The sequence below is a fragment of the Carcharodon carcharias genome, chromosome 7 (genome assembly GCF_017639515.1).
Source record: "Carcharodon carcharias isolate sCarCar2 chromosome 7, sCarCar2.pri, whole genome shotgun sequence".
Taxonomy (NCBI): Eukaryota; Metazoa; Chordata; class Chondrichthyes; order Lamniformes; family Lamnidae; genus Carcharodon; species Carcharodon carcharias.
In genome coordinates this window covers 169,294,857-169,322,565 of record NC_054473.1, presented here as the reverse complement: position 1 = coordinate 169,322,565, position 27,709 = coordinate 169,294,857, and the positions used below count along the sequence as shown (strand labels likewise).

The 27,709-nt window shown below is 41.1% G+C and overlaps 1 protein-coding gene across 1 annotated transcript in view; it reads right to left on the bottom strand.

Annotated features, from left to right (window-relative positions):
* wfdc1 (WAP four-disulfide core domain 1) overlaps positions 1-26,926 on the bottom strand; it is a 50,534-nt gene extending 23,608 nt beyond the window's left edge. Inside the window, exons 1-3 of the mRNA XM_041190802.1 lie at positions 26,480-26,926; positions 4,704-4,899; positions 3,398-3,481 (exon numbers count right to left, since the gene is read on the bottom strand). Of these exons, the coding sequence (XP_041046736.1) occupies positions 3,398-3,481; positions 4,704-4,899; positions 26,480-26,620 (421 nt within the window). The 5' untranslated portion in view covers positions 26,621-26,926. The remainder of the gene's footprint in view (positions 1-3,397; positions 3,482-4,703; positions 4,900-26,479) is intronic.
* Positions 26,927-27,709: the final 783 nt, after the last annotated feature.

Below are 27,709 nucleotides of genomic sequence, written 5' to 3'. Positions count from 1 at the left end.
TAACCATGGCTTTCAAAGGGAATTGGACATTTACCTGAAGAGAAAATTTGTTGGGCTACAGGGAAAGGGCAAGGAAAGGGACTAGCTGAGTTGCTCTTATAGAGAGCTGACACAGACACATTGGACCGTATCCTTCCATGCTGTAAAATTCTCTTTTTAACCTTGGTTTTCTACTCTAACGCTCTTAATTTGGAAGTTCCAACCGACATTAATCGGCTAAAAGCAATTTTATCATCCCAATCACAACGTTGATAACATGCTCATACATAATAAGTTCAATGACTGGCTGGTGATAAATTGGGGCATCCTTCCAAGAAAATGTAAAAGTCATGAAAGAACAAATGCACACTGTCTCCTTTGCATGAAGCAGTTCTCCTGTTTTAAATAAAGTAATGCTAAGAGGCAACTGTTGGATTCATTGTATGAATGTACTTAACTCACTGAATGGCAGAATGTTACGACAGATTTCTGTGCCTGTTTCAGCTGGTCAAATTTTGAGTTCAAGTGGGTGCTTCTGCCAGAGGCAATGGCAGCTAAATCATGGAGGACATACCTGCCAAGGCAACGCATGTGCACCTTAATAGGGGGTGTGGAATGTGATTGGACAAATGATCCAAATACACAAGTCCAAACTCCACCACGGCAGCTGGGGAATTTAAATTCATTTAATTTAATAAATCTGGAATAAAAAAACACTAGTGCCAGTAATGGTGACCATACTGGATTATCATGAAAACCCAACTTTGTTCACCAACGTCCTCTAGAGAAGGAAATCTGCCATCCTTACTTGGTCTGGCCTTTACCTGACTTCTGGTTGCACAGCAACATGGCTGACACAGAACTGTCCTCCGAAATGGCCTAACAAACCACACAATTGTATAGGATGGACAATAAGAGCTGGCATTGCCAGTGATGGCCACATTTAGTGCATAATTTTTAAAAAAACGCATTGGCAGAGGCTTGCTACCTACTTTCTTTTCCAGCGAATGGTTCATGGTCACCAAAGAAAATCTGGAAAAATTGTTGGTACACAGAATAAAAATCAAAACAAAGCTGGTCAAAACACAGCTGGGTAGGTTACCTTTTTAATTCATTCTCCGGATTTGAATGTCACTGGCAAGGCCAGCATTTTGTTTTAATATCCAAATACAACTGAATGGTTTGTTAGGCCATTTCAGAGGCCAGCTAAGTGTCAACCATGTTAATGTAGGACTTGAATCACATATTAGGCCCAACTGGTTAGGGTTGATGGGCTTCCTTCCCCAAAGGATATTGTATTTTCCCTTTGACAAGAGCAGATTTGAAAGGAATGTAAAATAAGTTTTTAAGCAAATTCTTATTTGTTTTCAAATGATCAATTAGTTAAAATTGTTTGTCCCACATATCACGGAATCACAGAGCAGAAGAGGCCCTTCGGTCCATCGAGTCTGCACCAACACATGAGAAACACCTTGCCTACCTAATCACATTTGCCAGCACTTGGCCCATAGCCTTGAATGTTATGACGTGCCAAGTGCACATCCAGGTACTTTTTAAAGGATGTGAGGTAACCCGCCTCCACCACCCTCCCAGGCAGCGCATTCCAGACTCACCACGCTCTGGGTAAAAAAGTTTTTCCTCACAACCCCCTTAAATCTCCTGCCCCTCACCTTGAACTTATGCCCCCTTGTGACTGATCCTTCAACTAAGGGGAACAGCTGCTCCCTATCCACCCTGTCCATGCCCCTCATAATCTTGTACACCTTGATCAGGTCGCCCCTCAGTCTTCTCTGCTCCAACGAAAACAACCCAAGTCTATCCAACCTCTCTTCATAACTTTAATGCTTCATCCCAGGCAACATCCCGGTGAATCTCCTCTGCACCCCCTCCAGTGCAATTACATCCTTCCTATAATGTGGCAACCAGAACTGCACACAGTACTCCAGCTGTGGCCTCACCAAGGTTCTATACAACTCCAACATGACCTCCCTACTTTTGTAATGTATGCCTCGATTGATAAAGGCAAGTGTCCCATATGCCTTTTTCAGCATCCCATTAAAGTGCCCCTCTGCCTTCAGAGATCTATGGACACACACACCAAGGTCCCTTTGTTCCTCAGAACATCCTAGTGCCATGCCATTCATTGAATACTTCCTTGTCAAATTACTCCTTCCAAAGTGTATCACCTCACACTTTTCAGGATTAAATTCCATCTGCCACTTATCTGCCCATTTGACCATCCCGTCTATATATCTTCCTGTAGCCCAAGACAGTTAACCTCACTGTTAACCACCCAGCCAATCTTTGTGTCATCCGCAAACTTACTAATCCTACCCCCCATATAGTCATCTATGTCGTTTATATTAATGACAAATAATAGGGGACCGAGTACAGATCCCTGCGGTATGCCACTGGACACTGGCTTCCAGTCACTAAAGCATCCTTCCGTCATCACCCTCTGCCTCCTACAACTAAGCCAATTTTGAATCCATATTATCAAATTACCCTGTATCCCATGTGCATTTGCCTTCATTATAAGTCTCCCATGTGGGACCTTATCCTTCAAAAAAAAAAAAAATCCCAAATATTTTTCTATCTAAAATCAGGTCCATTCAGGCAGCTGTGTTACCATCATGCATGTTGCATGTGCCATGCTAACATAAAAGAGGTATAGCATGCACTTCTCTGGGCCCAATGTCCTGCTAAAAGAAACAAAGGCCTAATTTTTCCAGAGAAAGGAAAAAGCAACCAGATCATCTTTGCCCAAGAGTATTGCAGACAGTGGCGGCAAGTCTTCGAGCGAAAACTGTTTTATGAGCAAAAATTAAATTAAATTAAAACTTGTTTATTGCACAGTACTAGTTTCTCTTTAGGGGTTCATGTTAACACAAATCCTTTTGGATCAGACAAGACAACAATGTTTTGCTTCAGTCATGGGGACTTTTAGAATCACACTAAAAAGTGGTGTAGCTGAAATGTGCAAATAAAAGCCACATCATTTAGTTAAACTGTTGTGTGTGTGTATTTTTTCTCTTGACTGTATTATTGAGTATTTAGTGATGTTTCAGATAGATATAGACTTTCTGATTTATGTTTTTTTTAAACAATTTACTCAGGTCTTTTGGCACCCAGTTTGTTTCTTTGATTTTCTCCCACTTTCCATTGTTAATATTAGAATGACGTAAAACCTTAAAAATCTAGCAATAAAACCAGACTTTAATGATCTATAAGATTGAGGTATTCAGCAGCTGGGGTGGGTGGAAATAAATAAAAATCTAGATCCATGATCTCCACGAATGGTAGAACAGACTTGAGGAGATAAATGGTCATATAAAATAACCTCAATTTACAATAAAGTTGTATATATTGACTTAGCTCATGCGTATGCAAATCACTAATAATATTGAAGAAGCAACACCTTGGAGTATTTCTTCTGGTCCATCAAGTAGCCATCCATTACCCCCAAGCCATCTGGGTTTTGGCTGCACCAACCAATCTAGAACTAAAAATTAACATAAGTTAAACAAGGCAAAGTAACAAACACATATTGCATTGCTCTTTGGTGTGGCTGAAGGATAAAATTTATAAATGCTTAGTACATCTGAAATGCAATCCATGCCACAAAATATTCTTCCTATAATAATGGAGCAATTATGCAAATACAATGTTTTTTCCATAATTAGTTGGAGCCTCAGTATTCACATTATTTCTCCATATTGGAACCCACCATTTTTTTGGATAGGTGGAGAGGGGGAGAGGGTGAAGGGGCGGAGAGTGAGAGTGAGAGTGAGACTGTGAGAGTGGTGTGTGATGGGGACAAACATTTGTCCTAGGTAATTCCTGCTTCTATTTTCAGAATATGGGAGCAAATTTCAGTAAGCTATTGTAATTGTTTGCTTTTCTAATAAAGATATCAGGACGTTCTCATGTCATCCCAAATCGGTTGTTTTTTTAAAAAAAACACTTCAAAGGCTGAAGATAGCCACTATGATCTGCACCAATGATAAATTCACTTCCTGTGAAAGATCTACTCCTAAGTTTTCAAGATAGAAAACATTTAGAGGCTACAAGGAAATCATGTTTTTTGGTTGAAGCAATAATCTTTCGAATAAAGGCTGCCAAATATATAATTGTTCTTATTCTCATCTGATCCTCCCCACCTTTACATATCTCTTCACAAGCCAAAAGAAATACCACATGATGTATTCCAGAAAAAGACTTTCTATAGAAACTACGTTCTACTCGTATCATATCTGGAAGTTAAAATCTTATTTTGTTATTCAGCGAGATTGCATGTTTCATATGTTGTATTGATATTTGTGATTGAAAATAAATGAAAAAGTTTTTGATTTACATTCATTTTTTAAAAACAATTTCCACATGGCAAGTTCCAAATCTTGGGTGAGCACTGAGGAGGAGACAACAAGCAAAGGCTTTTCTAAACTGAAGGAAAAATGAGCAGGCAAATCAAGCTTATACAATGTAGACAGACCTATTAACAAATTGCCATGGGGTGGTAGAGGCAGAAGGTTGTGAGTACATTCCTTACCCAGCCTTTATGCCAGTCAGGATGGGAAAATGAAATGCATGTTCTGGCCCTGAACAATTAGCAAGTGGAATGAAAAGATTTTAAAGTCAACTGCGCTTTATTCATGATTAAACACTATGCTACATTAACAACACAGCAAAGATGATTCATAAAATCTGGAAAAGATCAAGTATACCTGGCGGTGGCTTCACAGATTCCAAACAAGCATAAATACACCCATTGTAGCAGCAGCGTTTGTGTCTTTCACATTCAGAGTCCGATCTGCAGCTGGGAACCTCACAGGCTCTGTCTGGCAAAGTCTGTGGAGGAGGAGGACATCGATCGTTCTTCTGGTATTGTGATGAATATGAAACCAGTTGATACTCATAGTCCTGTGTAAAAGATTAAAAAAAAACATGCAGAAAAATTTAACTAACGTAGCGACAAACATCTATTAACCCTGCACTAGCTTGCAATTTTGCTGCTATTTTGTTTACAGCTAGAAATATTATCCTACAAAGTTGCCTCTTTTTGCAATTGAGCATTGCAAACTTAGTGGTGTTAAAATAAATTAATCCCTCCGATTCTACTAAATGTAGCTTTTCCTGCCACAGATGCTGGTACATTAAGCCACACTGGGTTAAAACTAGCTACTGACCTCTTCATTTTTCTGCTCTCCCCATTTGCAATGAACGTTCTCCTTTGTAAGAATTTTACCAGCAACTGTTTCACCCCAATTTATGTCTTAACTCACCTAAACTAAATATAAACTTGCAAATTTGGAAAAGACAAACCTACAGGCAGACTTTGGGCCCAAACCCAGCAGAACCTGCTGAGCAAGAGAACCAAGCAGAATTGACCCCATTTATCATCAGAATCTAAAAGTATGCTGGAGGAATCAGTTGTGCCATAAGAGGTAGTGGTCATGAAGATGACAAATATTATCTGATAAGGACCAAACATACCACGGGAGGTAGGAAGCGCGTGAGTGATGGTTGACAACCCATAGTTTTAATGTGGAGCCAGGAAGAGCACTCTTGCTTCTTCTGGATCCTCAGGTAAGTGAAAACATTGTACTGTCAGCCTCCAGGAGTCCCTTTAAAGATAGCGAGTTAGTCTGCTGTATGTATGAGAAAACTGACCACAAAATACACAGCAGATGATGCAGTTGCTCACAAACCAATTTTGTAAAGGGGCCTGAAAAGGAACTTTAGGCTTCAGAATCACATAGAAAACGAGCCTAATGTATGTTTCAGGAGGGCACCCTAACCAATATAGTGTGTGCATGCCATGTTGAATCTTCAGCTCCCTTTGTGTCTAAAAAATGGTTGCTGTGTGTTACCAAATTTCTGGGCCACATTTTAATTTTTTAACTCTGTGCACACGCATACAAGCCTTTAGAAAGGTAGGCTTGCTTGCTTTCTAGATCACAAAATGTAGACAGGACAGCAGAGTTCCTCAGGGTAGTGTTCTAGGCCCAACCATTTTCAGCTGTTCCATTAATGATCTTCCTTCGATCATACGGTCAGACATGGGGATGTTCGCTGATGATTGCACAATGTTCAGCACCATTCACTATTCCTCAGATACTGAAACAGTCCATGTCCCAGTGCAGCAAGACTTGGACAATATCCAGACTTGGGCTGACAAGTGGCCAGTAACAAGTGCCAGGCAATGACCATCTCCAACAAAAGAGAATCTAACCATCACTGCTTGACATTCAATGGCATTACCATCACTGAATCCCCAACTATCAACACCTTGGGGGTTACCATTGACCAGAAATGGAACTGGACTATTCATAGGTACCAAAGCTCCTTAGACAGCACCTTCCAAACCACAACCACTACCATCTATAAGAACAAGGGCAGCAGATAGATGGAAACACTACCACCTGGAAGTTCCCCTCCAAGTCAATCGCCATCCTGACTTGGAAATATATTGCCGTTCCTCACTGTCACTGGGTCAAAATCCTGGAGCTCCCTCCTAACAGCACTGTGGGTGTACCTACACCACATGGACTAAAGCGGTTTAAGGAGGCAGCTCACCACTCATCATCCTGACTGGAAATTTATCACTGTTCCTTCAGTGTTGCTAGGTCAAAATCCTGGAACTCCCTCCCCATCACCACATGGACTGCAGCAGTTCAAGACGGCAGCTCAAAGGCAACAAATGCTGGCCTGGCCAGCAATGCCTACATCTCATAAATGAATAAAAAAAGGCAGAGGAGCCATGTTTCTTGCCATTACAACCTACTGTCATATAAAAGTGCTTTATATTGTAAGCAAGGCACATGGAGCTAAAAATTGCTCTGTCCTGCTTTTGGAGCACAAGGACCATGAATTACAACCTGCCCACCACCATTCCTGTAGAGGTAGGCAGCATACATTTTTGACTTCCTTGTTTACTTGACAGTAACTTTGGTTGAGCTGCCACACCCAGGAAGAGGGGATAGAGGGCGCATGAGAGCACACGCACGCAGCACAGCATGAAGAGGCCTCATCACTTGACCTGACGCTGGCATTCTACATACCTTAGAAGCTGGCATAGAGTTAGGATCTGCACGTTGGGAGTCACCAGAGGCAAGTAGGCTGCAGTCAGTACAGGGAGAATGGATGGTTCATGCATCAGTTCAGAGGACCAGGTTGCAGATGAGAACCTCGATGTGGTGATGTACTACTGATAAGGATGCACACAGAGATGCTGGGTTCAGTCACGATCAAGGTGCATGGAGGATTTTGGCTCCAACTTGGCAGAGGGCATCATGCAGAGCTTGCCCTCTCTGTTCCAGCAGCCAGAGACATTGCAACAGCTGCTCCCAGTTCTGTGAAAGCCTGTGTGTGGGGCCCCTCTTGCAAATGAGCACATGTTTGGTAAATGACAAGCATACACAGAGAGGAGCTGTGAGATTCAAGTTTGCAAATCATATATCAAATTGGTCACATAGGTTAATGACAGAACCAGTTGGGAGATTGCCAGTGCCACACGGCACACCTACATCTTAGCATATGTTTTTTGTTTAATCTATTCTTTCATGGGATGTGGGTGTCACTGACAAGGTCAGCACTTGTTGCCCACCTCTAATTGCCCTTGAATGGAGAGGCTTGCTAGGCCAATTCAGAAGGTGGTTAAGAGTCAACCACATGCCGTGGGTCGAGATTCATATGTAGGCCAGAACAGATAAGGATGACAGATTTCCTTCCCTACAGGACATTAGTGAACCAGATGGGTTTTGACAGCAATCGATGATGGTTTCATGGTCACCATTACTGAGGCTAGCTTTATATACCAGATTTTATTAATTGAATTTAAATTCCACTAGTTGCCATGGTGGGATTTGAACCCATATCCCCTACAGCATTAGCCTGGGCCTCTGGAATACTAGTCCAGGGACAGTACCACAATGCCACCAGCTCCCTCTCCCTCAGCTACTGCATAGGCTCTGTCAGAAGCAGCTGTAGACACTGTGAACTCCACTTAGAAGGACCCCAGCTTCCATGACACCAACACAAGCATCACTATGGCTCTGAAATTTGTGCCAATGGTCATTTGGAGCATTTAGATACAAAATAAACTATGAACATAAAAAGATATAAACACATTGTTGGAGAGACCTTTATTGTGACTATTATGGTATGCATCAAAGGTGTTCAATTTTGTTTCTTTGTGGTTTGTACAAGTTTGGTTAACCTCTTATTTTCTTGCCATTCGCTGGGAAAAGATGACAAACTTAAGGAAGGGCCCACATATGAAATTTTTATTCACCTCCTTATGCCTGCAATCTCTTTGTAATTTAGTTGCTTCTGCCTTCCACCCTCTCTCAGGGCTTTCTTGTCTGATTCTGTACTTGTTTAGAAGTTGTTCATCTTGCACATTTTCCAGTTCTGACAAAAGGTCATCAACCTGAAGCGTTAAGCTGGATTTTCCCACCGTCTTCAGGACACTGGTGTTGAGACCTAACAGGGATTTGAGCCCATACTTGCCAGGAGCGAGACCAGTGGCAAAATCTTCCCAGAGGCCATCTCCTGAATTGGCCACCTCCATGCTAGCTACCCTATTAGGGATGGTGGGAGTGCTCCCAACTGTTGCCAGCAGCAGAGGGCTGGCATTCCAGAACCTTGTCGGCCCCACTAGATAAGCTGTGACCTCAGACAGGTAGGAGACTAAGGGTACCTCAACATGGAGACGTAAATTAAAAACGAATTCAGAGGGGTCAAGCCAATAGACCCCTCAGAGCAGAGCAAAAACTCCTCTGGAAGAAGCGTTTGACCAGGGGCGAAGCCTCACTTTCCCATGGCTTCAGGTTATCAACTGTGATTAAATATATTCCTGGAGGTTTCATCACAGGACTTGCCCCCTTGCTCAGCTATTATTCAAAATATCTTTGTGACATACTGTCTTCTACCCAATTGGAAAGCAAAAAGACTCACTACCCAATTGGATGATGCTTGACTGTCAGCCAAACTGCTTTCCCCCACCACTTAATATCAATATTTTGATATTTGGTAGAGAGAAATGTTCAAGAAAATTTAATTTTTTTCCCCCTAAGTGTCCCTATGATTTTTCTTCCTGGTTGCACACAGCAGTGTCCTGGAGATTGACCTTCAATTCCTGGAGACTCCAGGCCAATGTTGGGAGGGTTGGAAATCCTACCACGAGCCCCTCTTTGCAGCACGGAGCCTCCAGCTCCAATGGCACCCAGCCTGCTGCAGATAGGCTTTCTCCATGAAGCTGGTGGCCTCCACATGGCAGGCAAAATTTTAAAAAACACACCTAACTGGGGCCTTATGTAAGTTGGCAGAAAACTTTCCCAGTGGCGGGAATGCATCGAGGAGCTATCCTAATGCAACTCCCCCCACCTAACCCCTATTTTCCCAGCCCTCCCACCTCTTAAGCCCATCAACACAGGGCCAGGAAAATTCAGTCCGTTAACTCTTTCTCCCTTCACAAATGTTGCATAATTGGCCGTGTGTTCTCCAGCATATTTAAGATTTATGGCATCCACAGCATGTGGATTTTAAATTTCATAAGAAAGTAAAAGCATGTTCCAATTAACTTGCACGTTTCAAATAAATATTGATAGTTAGATTTAGGATTTTGCAACCAGTGGGGCAACAGCTTTTAACAGATTTCTCTTCGCTTTAAAAAAGCCTCCTGACTCTCAAAACTCAAACGGAGTTAAAGCAGCAAGTAAGTTTCATCAAATTGCTTAGTGCTGTTTGTTAGAAATCACAGATGAAAGATTTGGGAATGCTCGATGCTGTGACTAAGTGGGAAAAAAATGGAGAAGCAGTCTATTTTGAATTGCTGTCTTTCCCTATGTGCGTTAAGAAACCATTTTGAGTATATTCTAATAAGAAAATGTCACTTTTCCCCATATTATTGCTATTCTTTGCATCTAAAGAACGGTTTGAGCCTGTCTGGGCCAGATATGCTTAGAAGCTCAGGTCTACTTTCCATGCAATGCACAGCACCGAAACTGGAGTTCATTAATGGAGCAAAATAGCAGTAACTTCCACATTCCTGCAGGTGGCCCTAGTCAATAAGTTAAATGGGAGCTGAATGACACACAGCTTTATAACACTGCTACAACCACAGGGGTTCCTGTTTTACAGATGAAACCCCTCAGACTTGGACAGGAGGAGAAACTTATTGCAGCAGGAGAAAGTTATTGCAGCAGTGAGTTTTGGACTCACACATCGACTTGTGCATCAAAACGTAAGAGGCAAATTACAATTTTGGTGAAAGAACCATGGAAACCCTGGGAAAAATGGTATAAATAGCGATTGTTGTTTTTCTGGAGGTTTCCACAGCTCTCCCACTGAAGTTACAGGAAACGAGCAGATATAATCTCCACAGAATTCCATTCCCAAGGAGATTCTTTTGGTGTTGCAGTTCTCTTTTTAAGCAATTTTGCATTCTCCCCTCCTGTCACAGTTGCACTTGTGGAATGGCAGGAAAATAATCACCATGAAGCTGCAATCTGAGAGTACCACACTGCCTAACAGTAGAAGAAAAAAAAGGCAGAAAAATGCACAAATGCAAGATTTTAGCGATAACAGATGGTAGGAACACAGGAATTAGTAGGCAACAAAAGACCAAATATCCATCTAGTTTGCCAACTACCCTCTTGGCTGTTGCATGATTCAATGATAATGATAATAGTTAACTAATCCTAGCCATCAATTTCTATCAAGTCCACAACAGATTCGAAACACCACCAGAAAACCCGGTGGTGGAAAGCTTTGGGAAATGTACATCAAAAGTCACCTCCTTCCTCCCAAAGATGCTAAGATAATCAGAAACTAAATAACAAAAAAAACTATTGACCAATTAAGCTGAAAACTCCCGATCCATATAGATCATTGAAGACTCATTAAATTTTAGTGTTTCGCTGGCGTTAGCTTATCTTAGCCCAAAATGTTATTTGGGTGGGGCTACTGTTGAGGTAAAAAGGTATTCCTAACATTCCTATTCCCGAGTGTTAACAGTATTGCCAATGTGAATCTGGGCATCAGGCAAGAACATGGGAGGTTTGATTCTGATGATCTCACAACCAAAAAGACTGCCACTTATTGAATAGATGTAACAAATAGCCACTTAAATAAGAGACTGAAAGACTAGTGGCATCTGCAAAGGTCACTTCAGTAAACATTCACCTTTATCTTTATGAATTCCAAAAATTGTCTCACAACCAACATTAGGAAGCAGCAATTCCTTTTTAAGCGGCCCCTGTTGCATGTAATGAATTACAATTTGATATAAAACTACATATAATGGGTACAGAACTACTTACAGGACAGTTGAACTTGTTAAATCACAAGATATTGCCTAACTTGAAAGCCACAAAAGCCCCCTCGCAATTTTCAGAAATAAAAGTATCACTTGGGCAACAGCACATTTTCTGAAGGTCTACCTTACAGATGCAGGTTTCCAGCAAGGAGCCTGATATACTCATTTTTAATCACTGTTCCATGAAATGAATACGCTCTGTTCAAAAAGTTTAATTTTAATTGCCTTCTATTGGATTTAATTAATACCAACTCAGATTATAATTTCTAAACTAATTGAATTTGTATTGAGGATGATATGAAGAATATTTCATGACTGATTTATTAGCGAAAAATCAACTTTCACCGATGCCAGGTTGTGCACTGATGCTTGAACTTTCCTGTACTGGCAGTGGAACCAAACACATATTTCTAACCAGGAACTGATGTATATTCACCATTTGACTTCCAAAAAGACATTTTAAAAGGAATTAATGGACATTTCACAGGTGTTTGAGACATTCAAGGAGACATGCTCTCACACAAGAATATCATATGAGAAATATATATTGGATTTCGACTGTGGGGTCAAAATTCCATTGTTGACAATATTCAGCTGATAAGAAACATTTTCAAGTAGTGTGTTTGGACATGACGTTTTTATCAATGTAAAAATGTTAATTATTTTAACTAGATCTATAATCTCAGCCATTTCAAAGGGCATAATATAACTGAAATAACTTCTTTTGTGCTGACACGTTTCATGGTGACTAGCTATTTTGGTTTTGCGCAAGTCTAAAAGAAATTCAAGTCAGCCTACAGGTACCTCGTGCATATTCAGTGACTTACATTTCATGGTATTGAGTTTTGTGTTCTGAAATTAGGATTTTCTTATTTCTATTTAGCTGAGATTTTACTGTTTGTGTTTCAGTTTTCAGCTATTGTATGACAAAGGATAACCAGCACTCTGATTAAGAATTCAGAGTAATAAGAATCAGTGACCAACAGTCATTAACATCTTTTCCCTCTATATGTATGTATGGATTTAATGAATGCTTATAGAAAGTTTTTCTGCTCATTGTTTGAAAGTACAGCCATAAATAGTTAAATGACAAGGTACTCTCTGTTCCATGTTTTTCCTCATCCCTTCTGCAGGACTGAGAAGTCAACCCAGATCAAGTGAAAGATGCACACAAATAAAAAGGCAGAGAACAACAGATCCAACTGAACTGATGCTGCTTCCAACCTCTCAGCTTTAGGTATAAAGCCCTCTGGTGCAATAAAAATTGCATCATCTAGTTTAGATTATAAGAAAATATGCAATGAAAGATTTTTTTCTGGTAACTTATTGGCCCATTTGCCCTGTTTCACCTTCTAAAGATCTGGCTGGCACATAGGAACCATGTAAGCAATATCTCCATTCATCTTATTATAGTGTTGTGAAGCTTTATATCAAAAATGACTTTACATATTTAATGGCCGAAAGCCACTGATTGAATTAAAAAATGTATAATCCTAGACCAGATCCACAAATATTTGGTATGATGCAGTTTAGGACCAATAATTTTTTTGTTTAAAGTAGACAATGTTCAAGATCTACGGTACTTACTAAGGGAATAAAGCCACAAGCTTCCACAGTTTTTGGACAAATAAACAAACTTTACTCTACAAAGTAAAAAAAAAAATTAAACAATTTACAATATCTAACTTTATTCTAACATTCAGAATTAACATGAGGTATATGTGAATTAACAGGCAAATTGTGGTCAAACACACCATATTGAACAATAAATCGCAGATATACCAAGACAGATCCCATTGATTTCTCAGCAACTCACCCAGATGTCAGTATCCACTGAGAGTTACACAATCTTGTTAAAACTCTGCCTCCTCCACAATGGATTTCCAGTCTTCTCGTTCGAAGGTCTAGTCTCTGAATTCCCCCTGAAAGTTGCTCCGGCTTGGACTGCCTCAACAGCTGCTCACTTCCCAGGGTTTCAATCTCGTCTCCCGAGACTACGTTTCCCTGGATTCCCCAGTCTGTACTCCAACCCCAACTCTCAGGCATGACTTCAGCTCCTCAGCCACGTCAAACAGAACACCACTGCTCCAAAGCACTACCTTTGCCCCACCGGCCTGCAGCATGGAATCACCAACCTTCTTCTGCCCTCTCAGCTCTCCGGGGCTACTCCTGAGCCCTCACTACTTGAAGCCTATCAACCGCAGCACTTTTACTGCTTGAAGGCTCTTTCTTTGCTCCTTTCTCCAATGGGTTCTCTTGGTGCTGGTGGTTCTTTCCAGTGGTTTCCTTCCCTGGTCCACTACCCCTCTCTCTCTCTCTCTCTCTGGGACCACTCCCTGTCCCAGGACTCCTCTCATTGCAGCATTCGACTCCTGGGTCATGTGATCAGATTTTCGCATCATTTTTCCCCCATGCAGGCACCCTAGGCACTTGCCCCTGTCCCGAAGATATCAATGCTGAACTGCCCACTGCCAATTCACACACAATGGGGAAACCCCTGGGGCATGTCAGGATTTGTAAAGTTCCTATTTCTTGATAAGTTCTTAAGATGGTTGAACATTTGCATCACTGCACATGACAAATTCCAGTCTATACCAACAGTCTAACTTCAGCAGCATTCTCTCCAGAGCAGTTCTCACTGATGACTAAGCCAACGCCCGAGGCAAACTATGAAACACTGTCCGGGAGTGAAGAGGAATTAGTCTCCAAACAAAACTGAGGGCGTACAGAGCAGCTGTCCTTCCCACACTCTTGTATGCTTGTGAGATGTGGACTATTTACCCCAGGCACGCTGACAAGCTACACCACCTTCACATGACCTGCAGAGACTACTCAAGATCAGATGGCAAGACAAGGTGCCTAATACGGAGATTCCCTCCTGACCAACATGCATAGCATCCACACACAGCTGAGGAGAGCTCAGATAAGTGGGCAGGACACATTGCCAGAGTGCCTAAATGAGCGCTTGCTAAAAAGTGCTCTTAAACAGTGAGTTCATTGAAGGGAAATGTTCACAATGAGGATTGAAAAAAAAAAACACTTCAAGGACACAATGAAGGTCTCACTAAAAAATTTCAACATCGCCCTTAAGACATGGGAGAATTTCACACAGTTTCACTCACCAGCAAAGGTGCCACCTCCTATGAAGAGGACAGAGTTCCAACGATCAACAGAAAATGTGAGCTTTGTAAGTTGTGCAGTGCTGCAATCACCTCCGTGGCACCAACAAAAAAAGGGTCCAACAGGCAACAGATCTTTTTTTGATCAGTCACCTTCAAACATATCACATCTGAAGCTTAAATTAATTCTATTTGAGGTCAAGGTCACCTTCGTCTGTGAAAAACAGACACTACAACTAATGCTCACCTGATCAGTGTATGTGCTCATTGCTCATCCTGTGGCAGTACCATCACAGATCTTTTCACATGGGTGGGGGTGGGTGGTGGTGAGTGAGGCTGAATTTTACAAGCCTACACCGCTGTTGGGATCCTCACCCCTTTGGCAGGGTAGAACCCAAGCCTGCCCTTCATAATGTTAAAATGCCTTTTTGTCATTGGAAAATTGTGTGATGTGCATGGCAGAATGTTTTGATTTGCACTGGTTACAGGCAAATCTCATCAGTGGCAACAGGGACTTAAAATGTAGGATTACTTTTCAGTTGATACATGGTATGACTTTGCCTAAGGCAAGCAAACTCTTGCAGTATGTGTCAGTAAAGTATTGTGAAGTAGCCCTAACTGTAGCAGAAACATTTCAAAGGACTTCACAAGAGGAGTTATTCTTAGGAGTACGGTGACTGCTGTTATACAGGCAAGTTTGTGACTGAACAATTAAAATTCAAAAGAGCTCTGTATTTCTTAATTACCCAGGGAAAACACAGTTGTTGGTTGTTTTGAAGTGGTGACTCCCCTGCTCTGAATGAGAGAATTTGTGGTTCGACCCTACCCCCTTTGAAAACTTCTGAATTGAAAAGTTACATTTTAGGAGCCAAGTGAGGAGCGACAGGAAGGAATGGAGGAAACTGCATGCTTGAGTGACAATGATTAGAACGTTTCCTTTGGAGAAAGAATGAATGAGACCAGCATGCTGCAGCATTTCAGGACTTTCTAAGTTAATGTCCCAGCATTTCAGCACAACACTGTAAACATCAAAGGGAAGCTCTTTTCAGGAATAAAAGTTATTTTCTAAACAGAGTTTCCGTCATAAACTACTATACACATTACCAAGAAATGTCTTAAGACTCCTATTATTATACCAGTCCTTGAATTTACTGTGGGTTACTTGGATATTAAGTTCAGTGGCTGTAGAGGGAACCTTAATACAAGCTTTCAAAGGAAGAGACAAAAATAGATTTGCTGCTATTCATTCACTGACAGCTCATCAGTGATGCATATGATTAGAATAAAAACTATGTTTAACATGTCCTCACATCTTCAAGTGTCACAACTGAAAAAAATTATAATGCAAGTTTTATGTCTTACGAGTTTTGTGGTTCCACCGTTCACTTCATGAAAACAACAATCATCGCTGACATGTATTAAATGCCATGAAGTTGCTATATTTGTTTGGTGGAATTGAACTAAACCCACCATAGAAAGTTAAATCTTGGCACTTCAAGCACAAATACTCTTTAAAAAGGTATGATCATTGTTAAATACTCCCAAATCAACTTACCTGGCACTGAAGAGTGACTACAAGTGTGGAGTGCCATTCATTCAGGTAGGTATAAATTTGTTGAAATTTTAAATAATGAATTTAATATTTTCACTTCCCTTGTAATCCAATCTGTCTTTCCCTGCACAGATGCTGCCTGATGTGCTGAGTATTTCCAGCATTTACACATGCACATATAAATTAGGAACAGAGGTACATTTGGCCCCTCAAAGCCATCTCCCTATTTGATAAGATTATGGTTGATCTGATTATGGGCTCAATTCCAGTTTCTGTTTTCTAATTTTCTTTCTTTCTTTCACCCTCCTTCTGTCTCAGATTTGACATTGATTTCACTCACACTAGTTTACACACCCTTCTGCAGTTTATTTCTCAGTCCTTCAATCTGATTGTGAAGGAGCTACCTTGTTCACTCAGATCCCAAATACAGCATTTCCCCTCACTGCACTGTTATGAGCTTACACTTTCAGCAACTTAGCAGGTAAAATTGTTTTGAGCTGATGGTACAGGAGCAAATCTAACTAATAACAACAAATGCCTTGCCACAGCAAAACCTAATTCAATATCAAGATAAGCCCAAAGGCCAGCAGTGACACATTAAACTTCTGCATGGCTGTAAAAAATTACAACAATGAAAAGGGAAACTGGCTGCCCATTATACTCCCTGTCCAATTGTATATAGCCCATTTTAACCCCCAGTGAAGTTGAAAGTTCCACCCAAGGAAACATGGACTCATTTTAAGCAGGATAAGATATAACTTCATGCAGTGGGTAGTGAACATGTTGAACTGTCTATCTAGGGAGGGAGTAGAAGTCTAAGATCTTAATAAATTGTAAGGGGTGATAAATACATTTTTTACAGATAGGTCTATTGAAAGATCCAAAAGGCAAAAAGGACAAGCCCAATGGATACAAACTGTTGATTCTGTATATGTTCATATGTTTCTAAAGGCATTGAGACATGTTGGTTTGGGCTCACGTAAATATACCTGGTACCGTAGGAGACCATTGTTAATGAAGTTTGAGTCTATCCTCTAACTTACTATGAGCAACACCACTGAAGATCCATTTTTGGCCTATAACAGGCATTAAACTGCTCATTAAATTATTCTACACTTAAAAGATCTTAAAATAGACATATGTTGTTCTACAGTCATTAGCAGCATAAGTACAAGTTAGCGTGGAAGAAAGGGAGAAACTAACCAAGATTTTTCAAAATTCTTTAATTTGAATATATTCTGAAGGATTGCAGGCAAATTGTTACACTTCTGTCCATGGAAGAAGGAAATCCACATAATTAGCAACTATTTAGTTCAGCTCAAACATTTTTTGCCAACTGGAGGGAAATAATCAAAGGAAATAATTAGAGTTAAAATAAATACTTAGAAAGACATAGATAAGAAATCAACATGAACTGGGTAAGACTTACCTGGCAGATGTTTTGTAGAGAATAATGGAAACTACAGACAGGGCATCTGCTACAGATGTAATTAATGCAGCCTTCCAGAAACAGGTTCATGAAATGTCATTAAACAAATTGGTTGTGAAAAATACACCCCATGGCTTTTTTGTTAGTATCAGTATTCAAACGGTAGGGGCCAGAGTAAGGGGAAGAGGGAGGGGTTAAGAGGTTGGCTGGCACCATCTATGTCGTTGGTTGAATTTTTTTTGCTAAAATTATTAAAATTGCATTTAAACTGATGCAATCAATCACCCCCCTCCCTTTCTCCACCATCACTGCAATACTGGACATCAGGAGCAAAAGGTGCCCTGGTTCCCAACGCTGTTATGACATTAATAAAGGAACAAAGGACTTTGGAGCAGGAATAGGTTATTCAGCCCTTTGAGCCTCCTCCACCATCCAAAATAACAACATGTAGGATGATGCAACTCTGGAACTTAAATATTACAATACATGCGGCCGATAATAAAAATAGGTGGGCACTCAGAAGAAAGGTGGAAAATCCTGGCCAGTTTAATTCCAGAAGTCATTTAACTCCTTTTCTATTTTTACTTCGTTCTTTTGAAGAGTCATACGGACTGGAAACATTAACTGTGTCCTCTCCGCAGATGCTGCCAGACCTGCTGAGTTTTTACAGGTATTTTTATTTTTGTTTTGGATTTCCAGCATCTGCAGATCTGCAGTTTTTTGCTTTTAACTTCAGAAGTCATTTTTTCAATATTTATTGAAAATGCTTCTGCAACAACAATCAGGTGCCCTAGGTCATGTTAACAGTGCATAATTAATGTCAGTCTCTTTGCTCTGATTTCACACTGATTACCGATTGTGTATGTATTTTGTGTCTTTTTAAATCTAACTGCAACTGGGTATTTCTTGGAGGATGGAGCACCAGTTGAAATTACCAAGTAAATTAGATAAATAGAAAACTGCTGAACAGAATATCTCTAAGAGCGGGTAGTTTACATTTAGAATAATTACTCATGGTTTCCATCTACTTTGACCTTAGTATATCTACTGAGGATTACAACACTCATCATTTTAAAGGATGCAAATCGTACTTCCAAATTAATTTGTTACTGAACTGTCTACTGTACTTACATAAACAGTAACATTTTAAGTGCAGGTTGTCATTATCTATTCTGAAAACACAACTCAGGCAACTGCAGGCTTCAGAATGACAAATGATACAGGATAGTCCTTTTGCTGGAAGGAAATGCACCAGACAAATAACATTTCCGAAAGACTCCATTGCTTTGATCTAAAAGGTGTAGCTCTTTAACATTCAGTCCACTAGGAAATTTTAAAAACCTCTAATTTAATATTCAAATTGAAACTCACTGTTTGACAATTTGCAGCTCATTGAAAGACAGTGGTTCAAGTTTTTACTTTAAAAATGGTCATGATCTGGACTTGTACAACTCCATCTACGTATTTCAGGGTAGCTTTAAGAGGCATTAGAACACATTGTATTCAAGTTTCTATCAATAGCTTTATCATGGGGACCGAGCAAGAAAGAATTTCGCTTTCTACCCCCCAACCCCAAAAGCCATTATCTGTTGCGACAAAGAGGCTGGCACGCAAGTTCCCTGTCCTAAGGTTACACCCTGACCAATGCTCCTCAGCATATCTATTCTGTCATCTGCATTCAAGGTAAAACCTGTACTGATAGTCATTGAATGGTCACAACACAAGGAGCTATTCAGCCTGTTGAGCCCCTGCTCCTCGCTTGAACATTTTAGCTTGACCCAGTTCCCCACCCTTTTCCCATAACCCTGAAAATATTTTCCTTTTAGGTGCTTAACAAATTCCGTCAAAAGCCACAACCGATACTGCCTTCACCACCTTTTCACGAAGCAGATTCCAGATCATTAACACTTGCTGCATTAAGAAGTTTTTCACCTGTTGCCTTTGATTTTTTTTGCCAATTACTTTATGTATTCTATCCAGACCCATCACAATATTAAATCTTCTCTCAACCTTCTCTAAGGAGGAATCCCAACTTTTCTGATCTATGCATATAACTGTAGCCCCTCAATAAATAGCTATGCTTTCGCATTTACCTTCCTTTTTAATCCTGTTTATTTGCTAAAGTTCATAGTTTGTGTTTGTTGATATATTTGTAGTTAAGACGCCTTCACTTGCACATCCAGCACCTGCAGCTAACATAGGACAAGGATTCAGATGAGCCCTGTGCCAATCAAGGTCTGTAGTCATGAAATCACCCTGATTCCAAGTAGATGCTGACAGCAAGAATTCTTGCCTGATACTGGCACACTTGAAAACTGGCAGGCAGATTGCCCAAGATGGGATGACAATGGGTGATATTCAGTTTTTAAAATTCTTTCATGGGTTGTTGGCATCCCTGGCTAGGCCAGCTGCCAAGGAACTATCATATTTTTTCTAATATTATTCTGGGATACATTACAGCAGGCGTGTGTGTCTCTCTAATTTAATTAAACTAGTGACAATTAGACTGCAATGTTTAAATTACCAAAGAAGTGAGGTGTAAAACAGGCATTTGAAATGGAGATAAATAAGCTAGGACAAGGTCTTGGCAGAGACAGTGTGAATAGAATTTGCATTTTTAGATAAATGGAGAAGTGTTTGATTTTCAAAGGGACATGATAAGATAAGTAAAGCAAAATGATTATATTTATTTTTCCCCAAAAGTGCTGCCATAATGATAACATGAAAGATTGTTATATTCTTGGAAAAGTAACTTCTAAAGACAAGAGGAAACAATGGGATTTACAGATCAAAAAGGGGTAAATATATTTCAAGGAGGATGGAAGGCCGTGAGAAGCGTGGCTGAGAGAGGTCTTGAATGGGGCACCATGTGAAACAGACTTGGGGAAAAAGCCTGTAGCCATCCTGCAGATGTTTGCTGTTCCAGTAACCAAAGTTGTGTTAAAAGCCTTTGGAATTCCATTTTCCAGTGAGTGCTTGTGGTAATATTGCTGGATGACTTTATAAATTCAAAATCCATTAAGACTGTTGCCTTAAAGGGGGTATATAGCTGAGAGTCTGGTGAAGGAGAAATTTTGGGAACTGTTATAACTGTGTAACTGTAATCTTGTGTGCGTTTAAGTTTTTTCTTCTTTTGCTAATAAATTTTTAATTTAATCTTTAAAATCTCTGAAGGTGGTAGTGGACTCATTACTTATACACTTCAGTGCACAAGCCATCTCATAATACATACAAGTTGTAAAATCATTGTGATAGTATGGCCAAGTTTCGCTTGTGTATTTGGTCAGCCTGGCAAGTATTTTTATTGCCCATCCCTAATTGCCCTTGAGAAGGTAGTGGTGAGCTGCCTTCTTGAACTGCTTAGTCCACTTGGTGTAGATACACCCACAGTGCTGTTTAGGAGCGAGTTCCAGGATTTTGACTAAGTGACAGGGAAGGAACAGCAATAGAGTTCCCAGTAAGGATGGTGTATGCCTTGGAGGGGAGCTTGCAAGAGGTGTTTTCACGCATCTGCTGCTCTTGTTCTTCTAGGTGGTAGAAGTCACGGGTTTAGAAGGTGCTGTTGAAGGAGCCATGGTGAGTTGCTGCACTGCATTTTGCAGATGGCACATACTGCTGCCACTGTGCATCAGCAGTGCAGGGAGTGGATGTTAGAGGTGGTGGATGGGATACCAATCAAGCGGGCTGCTTTGTCTTGGATTGAGCTTCTTGAGTGTTGATGGGGCTGAACTCAGCCAGGCAAGTGGAGAATATTCCATTACACTCCTGACTTGTCTCATGTAGATGGTGGGCTGGCTTCGGGGAGTCAGATGGTGAGCTACTCACCAGAGAATTCCCAGCCTTTGACCTGGTCTTGTAGCCACAGTATTTATATGGCTAGTCCAGTTCAACTGCTGGGTCAATGGTGACCCCCAGGATATTGATAGTGGGGGATTCAGCAATAGTAATGCCATTAAATATCAAAGGGAGATGGTTGAATTCTCTCTTCATTGATTGATGGTCATTCGTGCCACACAAGTGCCAGGCAATGTTACTGGCTACTTATCAGTAATAGTACTGCATACTTGTGTTCCGGAACTAGCTGTGCCCTTAGCCAAACTGTTCCAGTACAGCTACAACATTTGCATCTACCTGGCAATGTGGAAAATTGCCCAGGTATGTCCTGTTCAGAAAATGGACAAATCCAACCTTGCCAATTATAGCCCCATCAGTCTACTCTCGACCATCAGCAAAGCAATGGAAAGTGTCATCAACAGTGCTATCAAGCAGCACTTATTCAAAAACAACCTGTTCACTGACGCTTAGTTTGGGTTCCGCCAGGGTCACTCAGCTCCTGACCTCATTACAGCCTTAGTCAAAAAATGGACAAAAGAACTGAATTCGAGAGGTGAGGTGAGAGTGATTGCCTTTGACATGAACGTTGTCCAGAGCTTGCTGCAAATGTACACTCTGCTTCAGTATCTGAGTCATGAATGGTGCTGAACATTGCACCATCAAGGACATCCCCTCTTCTGACCTTATGATGAAGGTAAGGTAATTGATAACGCAACTGCAGATGGTTGGGCCTAGGACACGACCCGGAGGAACTCCTGCAGTGAAATCCTGGGACTAAGATTATTGGCCTTCAACAACCACAACCATCTTTCTTTGTGCTAGGTATGACTCCAACCAGTGGAGAGCTTTCCTCCTGATTCCCACTGACTCCAGTTTTGCTAGGGCTCCTTGATGCTGCAATCAGTCAAATGCAGCCTTCATATCAAAGGCAGCCTTCATGTCAAAGGCAATCACTCTCACCTCACCTCTCAAATTCAGCTCTTTTGTCCATTTTTTGACTAAGGCTGTAATGAGGTCAGGAGCTGAGTGACCCTGGCGGAACCCAAACTAAGCGTCAGTGAACAGGTTGTTTTTGAATAAGTGCTGCTTGATAGCACTGTTGATGACACTTTCCATTGCTTTGCTGATGGTCGAGAGTAGACTGATGGGGCTATAATTGGCAAGGTTGGATTTGTCCATTTTCTGAACAGGACATACCTGGGCAATTTTCCACATTGCCAAGTAGATGCAAATGTTGTAGCTGTACTGGAACAGTTTGGCTAAGGGCACAGCTAGTTCCGGAGCACAAGTATGCAGTACTATTACTGGAATGTTGTCAGGGCCCGTAGAATAAGAACGTAAGAACATAAGAAATAGGAACAGGAGTAGATCATTCGGTGCCTCAAGCCTACTCCGCCATTCAATAAGATCAAGGCTTATCTCGTGTTTCGATTTCCACATTCCTGTCTAGCCCTGATTACCTTTGATGCCCTTGCCTAACAAGAATCTATCTACCTCTGCCTTAAAAATATTCAATGACCCCCGTCTCCACCACCTTCTGAGGCAGAGGTTTCCAAAGTCACACAACTGTCTGAAAGAAAAAAATTCTCATCTCTGTCCTAAAAGGGCAACCCCTAATTTTAAAACAGTGCCCCCTAGTTCTTGACTCAGCCACAAGAGGAAACATCTTTTGCAGTATTGAGTGCTTTCAGCTGTTTCTTGATATTTCATGGATTGAATTGAATTGACCAAAGACAGGCATCAGTGATGCTGGGACCTCAGAAGGTAGTGGCGGAGATGGATCACCCACTCAGCACTTCTGGATGAAGATTGTTGCAAATGCTTCAGCCTTGCCTTTTGCACTGATGTGCTGGGCTCCCCCATCATTGAGGATGGGGATATTTGTGGAACCTTCTAATTAGTGATGTAATTCTTCCTGAGCAGCAGGGCATTAAAATCTACCAATGGCAGTAATACAGTGAGAGGAAGGAAGATTATCAATCTACAGTCTGTTAAACATGCTTAACCAGGAATACTACTGAGTATAATTTGTTAACAATGAACAGTGATTAATGGGAGCTTTCATGGCCATGGAAATGATGATAACAACTCTTAGGATTGTCAGGCCATGCCAGTGTTAACAATTACAAAAATTGTATGAGGTGTGGGTTGATCCTTTGACTGCCTTAGCTGCTTCCTCCCAAAGTAGTGATACATCATTTTTTGTTTAAATGACCTTCATTCCGCCCCACATTCAGAACTATTTTGAAATAGCTTAGTTTCCTAGTTTGTGATTGCTTTTCTCACCAATTCCCCCCCTCTCCTCACAAAGGTTCTGGTTCCTTGAAATTTCTCACAAGACCCCCTTCCAGTTGAATGTCCAAGTGGCTATTATTCATCTGAAAACCTTAAGGTTGAACAGGTTGTTGGTGGGTGATTTACCATAAATATCATTTAAAAAATGATAAATCAACCCCACCCAATTAGCATATGAACCTCCTCCCAATCATTATAGAAACAGTTATCAATAGTATGATATCAATATTAATAGGTGATACCTCCCCAACAACAATCAGACTCTGATGGAACATTCCACACTAGTCCTCATCACAACCTTGATCCAAATGTGGACCCAAGAGCTAAATGCCAGATAAGTGAGTGTAGCTGTCCTCAACATCTTAGGGTGTGCACGTCACTGGCAAGACCAGCGTTTATTGTCCATCCTTCATCACAAATTTTGATAGAACTAAGTGCCTAGAGGTAATAAAGACATGGATAAGTTGAGGCAGGGGGAGACACAAGCAATATTATGGAGGTGGTAGCAGTTGGCAGTCTTGGTGATAGAGAGGATAGCAGGTTGGAATCTCAGTTCAATGTCTTGCAGAACACAAAGGTTCTGAACAGTCTGGTAGTCTCAGACAATTACCAGGGAGGATAGTTGATGGCAGAAACACAGTTTGCACAGAAGACCAAAGAAAATAGCTTAATGAGGAAATTTCTGCTCATCCAAGGCTGGATGTCAGACAAACAACATGACAAATCTAAAGGCAATGGAGGAGTTGAAGGAGGTGATGAGGCAGAGCTGGGTGATAAAAAGAACTGGGTGACATCGGTATACATGTAGCCCTTGGCATTGCGTTTTTGGATAATGCTTTTTTTCTTTATTCTGATGGGATCCAGGCATTACTGGAAAGGCCAGCTTTTATTGCAAATCCCTAATTGCCCTTTGACTGAGTGGCTTGCTAGGCCATTTCAGAGGGCAGTTAAGAGTCAACCATATTGCTATGGATCTGGAGTCACAAGGACAGCAGATTTCAAAGCTAGTGAAATGATCAATGACAGTTTCATGGTGACCACCATGAAACCGAGACTCTCGATTTATTAATTGAATTGAAATTCCTCTAGCTGCCATGGTGGGATTTGAACCCATGTCCCCAGAACATTAGCCTGGGCCACTGGATTACTAGTCCAGTGATAGTACCATTACGGCACCATCTCTCCTGTTAGCCAGGAGCAGTTGGTAGATCAGAAATAGGAAGGGACAAAGGTTAGATCCTTGAGTTACTACAGAGGTAATGGTGCAGGAAGTTAAGCAATGTGATTTTTTGACGATGACTAGATAGTTAGGAATGGAACTAGGCCAGGGGCAGTCCCTCCCAGGTGGAAACAGAGGCAGAGCATTGGAGAATGCAAGATTTAATATAGATACTGCAACTTGTAACGGATTCACTCATGTTGCCTGTTACTAGCCTTGTGCTTAGTTTTTATATAATCCTCACTCAACCAGCTCCATGTTAATTATTGCACAGTTGGCACCAAGTTGCTCTTTGTTCCCTATTGTCCTCATTCTTTACATGAAAAACACTAAATGCACCTATTCATTTTTTTTTAAAAAGGCATATTTCACTTGTCAGTGAAGTTATAATTCACAAATTAAAAATACAAAGAATAATAAACATAAGTGACATAACACCAAAAGGCTGCCTCACATTCCAAGGATCATTTTTCAAAAAAAAAGGGAACAGACAGAATACTTCCATGAGTGATGGTGAGTTCCAAGTGTTTAGTAACCAGCATGAAAGCCCATTAGAATCCACCGCTGGGATGTAGTTTGTTACAAAACACTGGCCATCATAAGCTGCCCTCTACACACTCACTTAGCTGTGAAGTGGGTTCAGATGAGGAAGGATGCAGAGGTTTGCTTTCAAAGCATGTAATGTGACAAATTCAGGTCAAGATCAAATTCGGCCTTCAGTAATGGACAAGAGATTTATTATTCCAAATATTACTGGCACTATCGGCACTGTACTACCCAATTAATAATGATGTGCGCATTCCTCATGAATTGAACCTTGTTTGACCAACCATCATAATCTCTCTTCCATCGTGATTACTTCCCTTGCACCCACTTGTCACTCTGTACTGAGGTCTCCTGTTCACTTTCAAATTTATATTTTTGATAACCTGCAAACATTTAATCTTCTGTATGGAAATCCTATTAAACTGCTCCATCCTCGGGTTCTTATTCTTAACACACTATCATGTGAATGTTACTTCAATCCATGTTGAGTTAGCTGACGTGGTTTAAAAGTATTGGGGTCTTGCCAGTCAGAGAACAACTTAAAGAATTCAGCATAGTTAAGCTGGGTATGTCAAGTGTTAATTGGGATGGTCGCTGCTGCTAGTGAATGGCAAGACTCCATACAGGGGCTGGACATGGATTGTCGACGTGTCTGCCCTTTCAATCCACCAACCAATCTCCCTATTTCTCAAGTCCTCCACCTCTTTCATCTCACACACACAAGCGCACCTCGTCTACCATCCTTCTGTGGTTTATTTATGTATCTGCTTGAATTATCGTACTTGGTTTAAAAGTGTCTCAAAGTGAACCCGTTGCATTTCGTGGCTCGCGTAATTAATACGATTCAAAATGACGGATTTATATTTATACACGAATCCAATAACTTCTCCCTCTGAACATTTCTATCAGTCCTCCAGATACCGTTTGGAAAGAACATGTACTTCTGTAGCTAACGCCTTGTGCAAGGAGTAACTAGCGTGCTATTATTTCTCGTCCAGTTAATTTATGACCTAAAAACACCACCAGCAATTCACCTTCTGACTTAAGGAATCCAACCCAACAACATGTGCTATGGATTAAAATCGGCTTGCTACCTTTTTAACTGCAAAATGCCCATTTGGAATAATCTTTTAGCCCCCCCCCCCCCCCCCCCCCCCACCAATCTCCTTTACACAACAATACTCACATCGTATTTATCTTTCACACGGAGACTCTTGGTAACTCCAGGCACGGGCTGCAGCACTAAGCAGCAGAGGAGGGCAGCCGCTAGGAAACTTTGCAGGAAAGTTCTACAGCGATCCATTGGAGATTTGTCCCCTCCCCACATACACACACGTTCAGGCGGCGGTGTAATAAGATAAAGAGCAACAGCAGCTCTTGTAGCCAAACTTGCAAAAAAGTGTTGCAGCAGCGAGTCCAACCACAGAAACAGCGCAGACCAGATCCTGTTGGTGAAGTCTGAGCTTTTCTTTCATTAGGTATTCACGCCTCCCTTCCACGCACTAACTGTCTTTACCCTAATATTAACCAGATATTTTTAGATTTGTACAAGCGTATTCTCATGCGGCGGTTTGTCCACACGCACCGGCTGACTGCCTCTCGGATTACAGTTTGAGAAGGATGAGATAAACTGAAGGAGCCGAGCGCCTGGAAGCCCTCGCTCGCACCCCATCTCACCCACAGCTGTTTAAAATAAGCAGCTGACCCGTGTTAGTAAAAATCCCAATAAAGCAGCTGGAGTATGGGAATAATAAAACAATTTTGACCAAGTGACTGTAAACATAAATCCGATGTGAAAATCTCAGGCATCGAATATTTATATTCCAACAGGATTAATTTCATTGTGACAAGGGAGGAAAAACGCAGTGGGGGGGGAGAAAAGAGGGCGGAATTGCAGGAAAACAAAGATTAAAAATTAGTTCAGCGTTTGACAGTGTCAAATAGAAAAACCAGATACCCCCACCAATGCTGTATGCAAGTGTCACTCATCCTGTCTACAGCTCCTCCGACCTTTTCCCCCAATCAGGTGGTGCATCTGTCCTAATGGACCGATAAGGATTAATTGTAAAGAACAATTTGTTAATTAAGTCAAGTGAATTCATGGGCCCAGATGTCTATATCAATGGCTTGGATGGAGGCACCAAACGTATGATCACTAAATTTGCTGATGACACAAAGATTGGTAAGAAAGTAAGTTGTCAAGCGGAGGTAAAGAGATATACAAAGGGATACATACAGGTTAGGTGAGTGAGCAAAAATTTGGTAGATGGAGCGGTAATGTGGGAAAATGTGAGCTTGCCCACTTTAGCAGGAAGAATATGCCATGAACATTTTATAATTTTCACAATATTATTGTGAAGGTAGGTTGCTAGTGGGGTTTGGATAGTTTCTCAATGTGGATGTGTTGGGAGGAGGG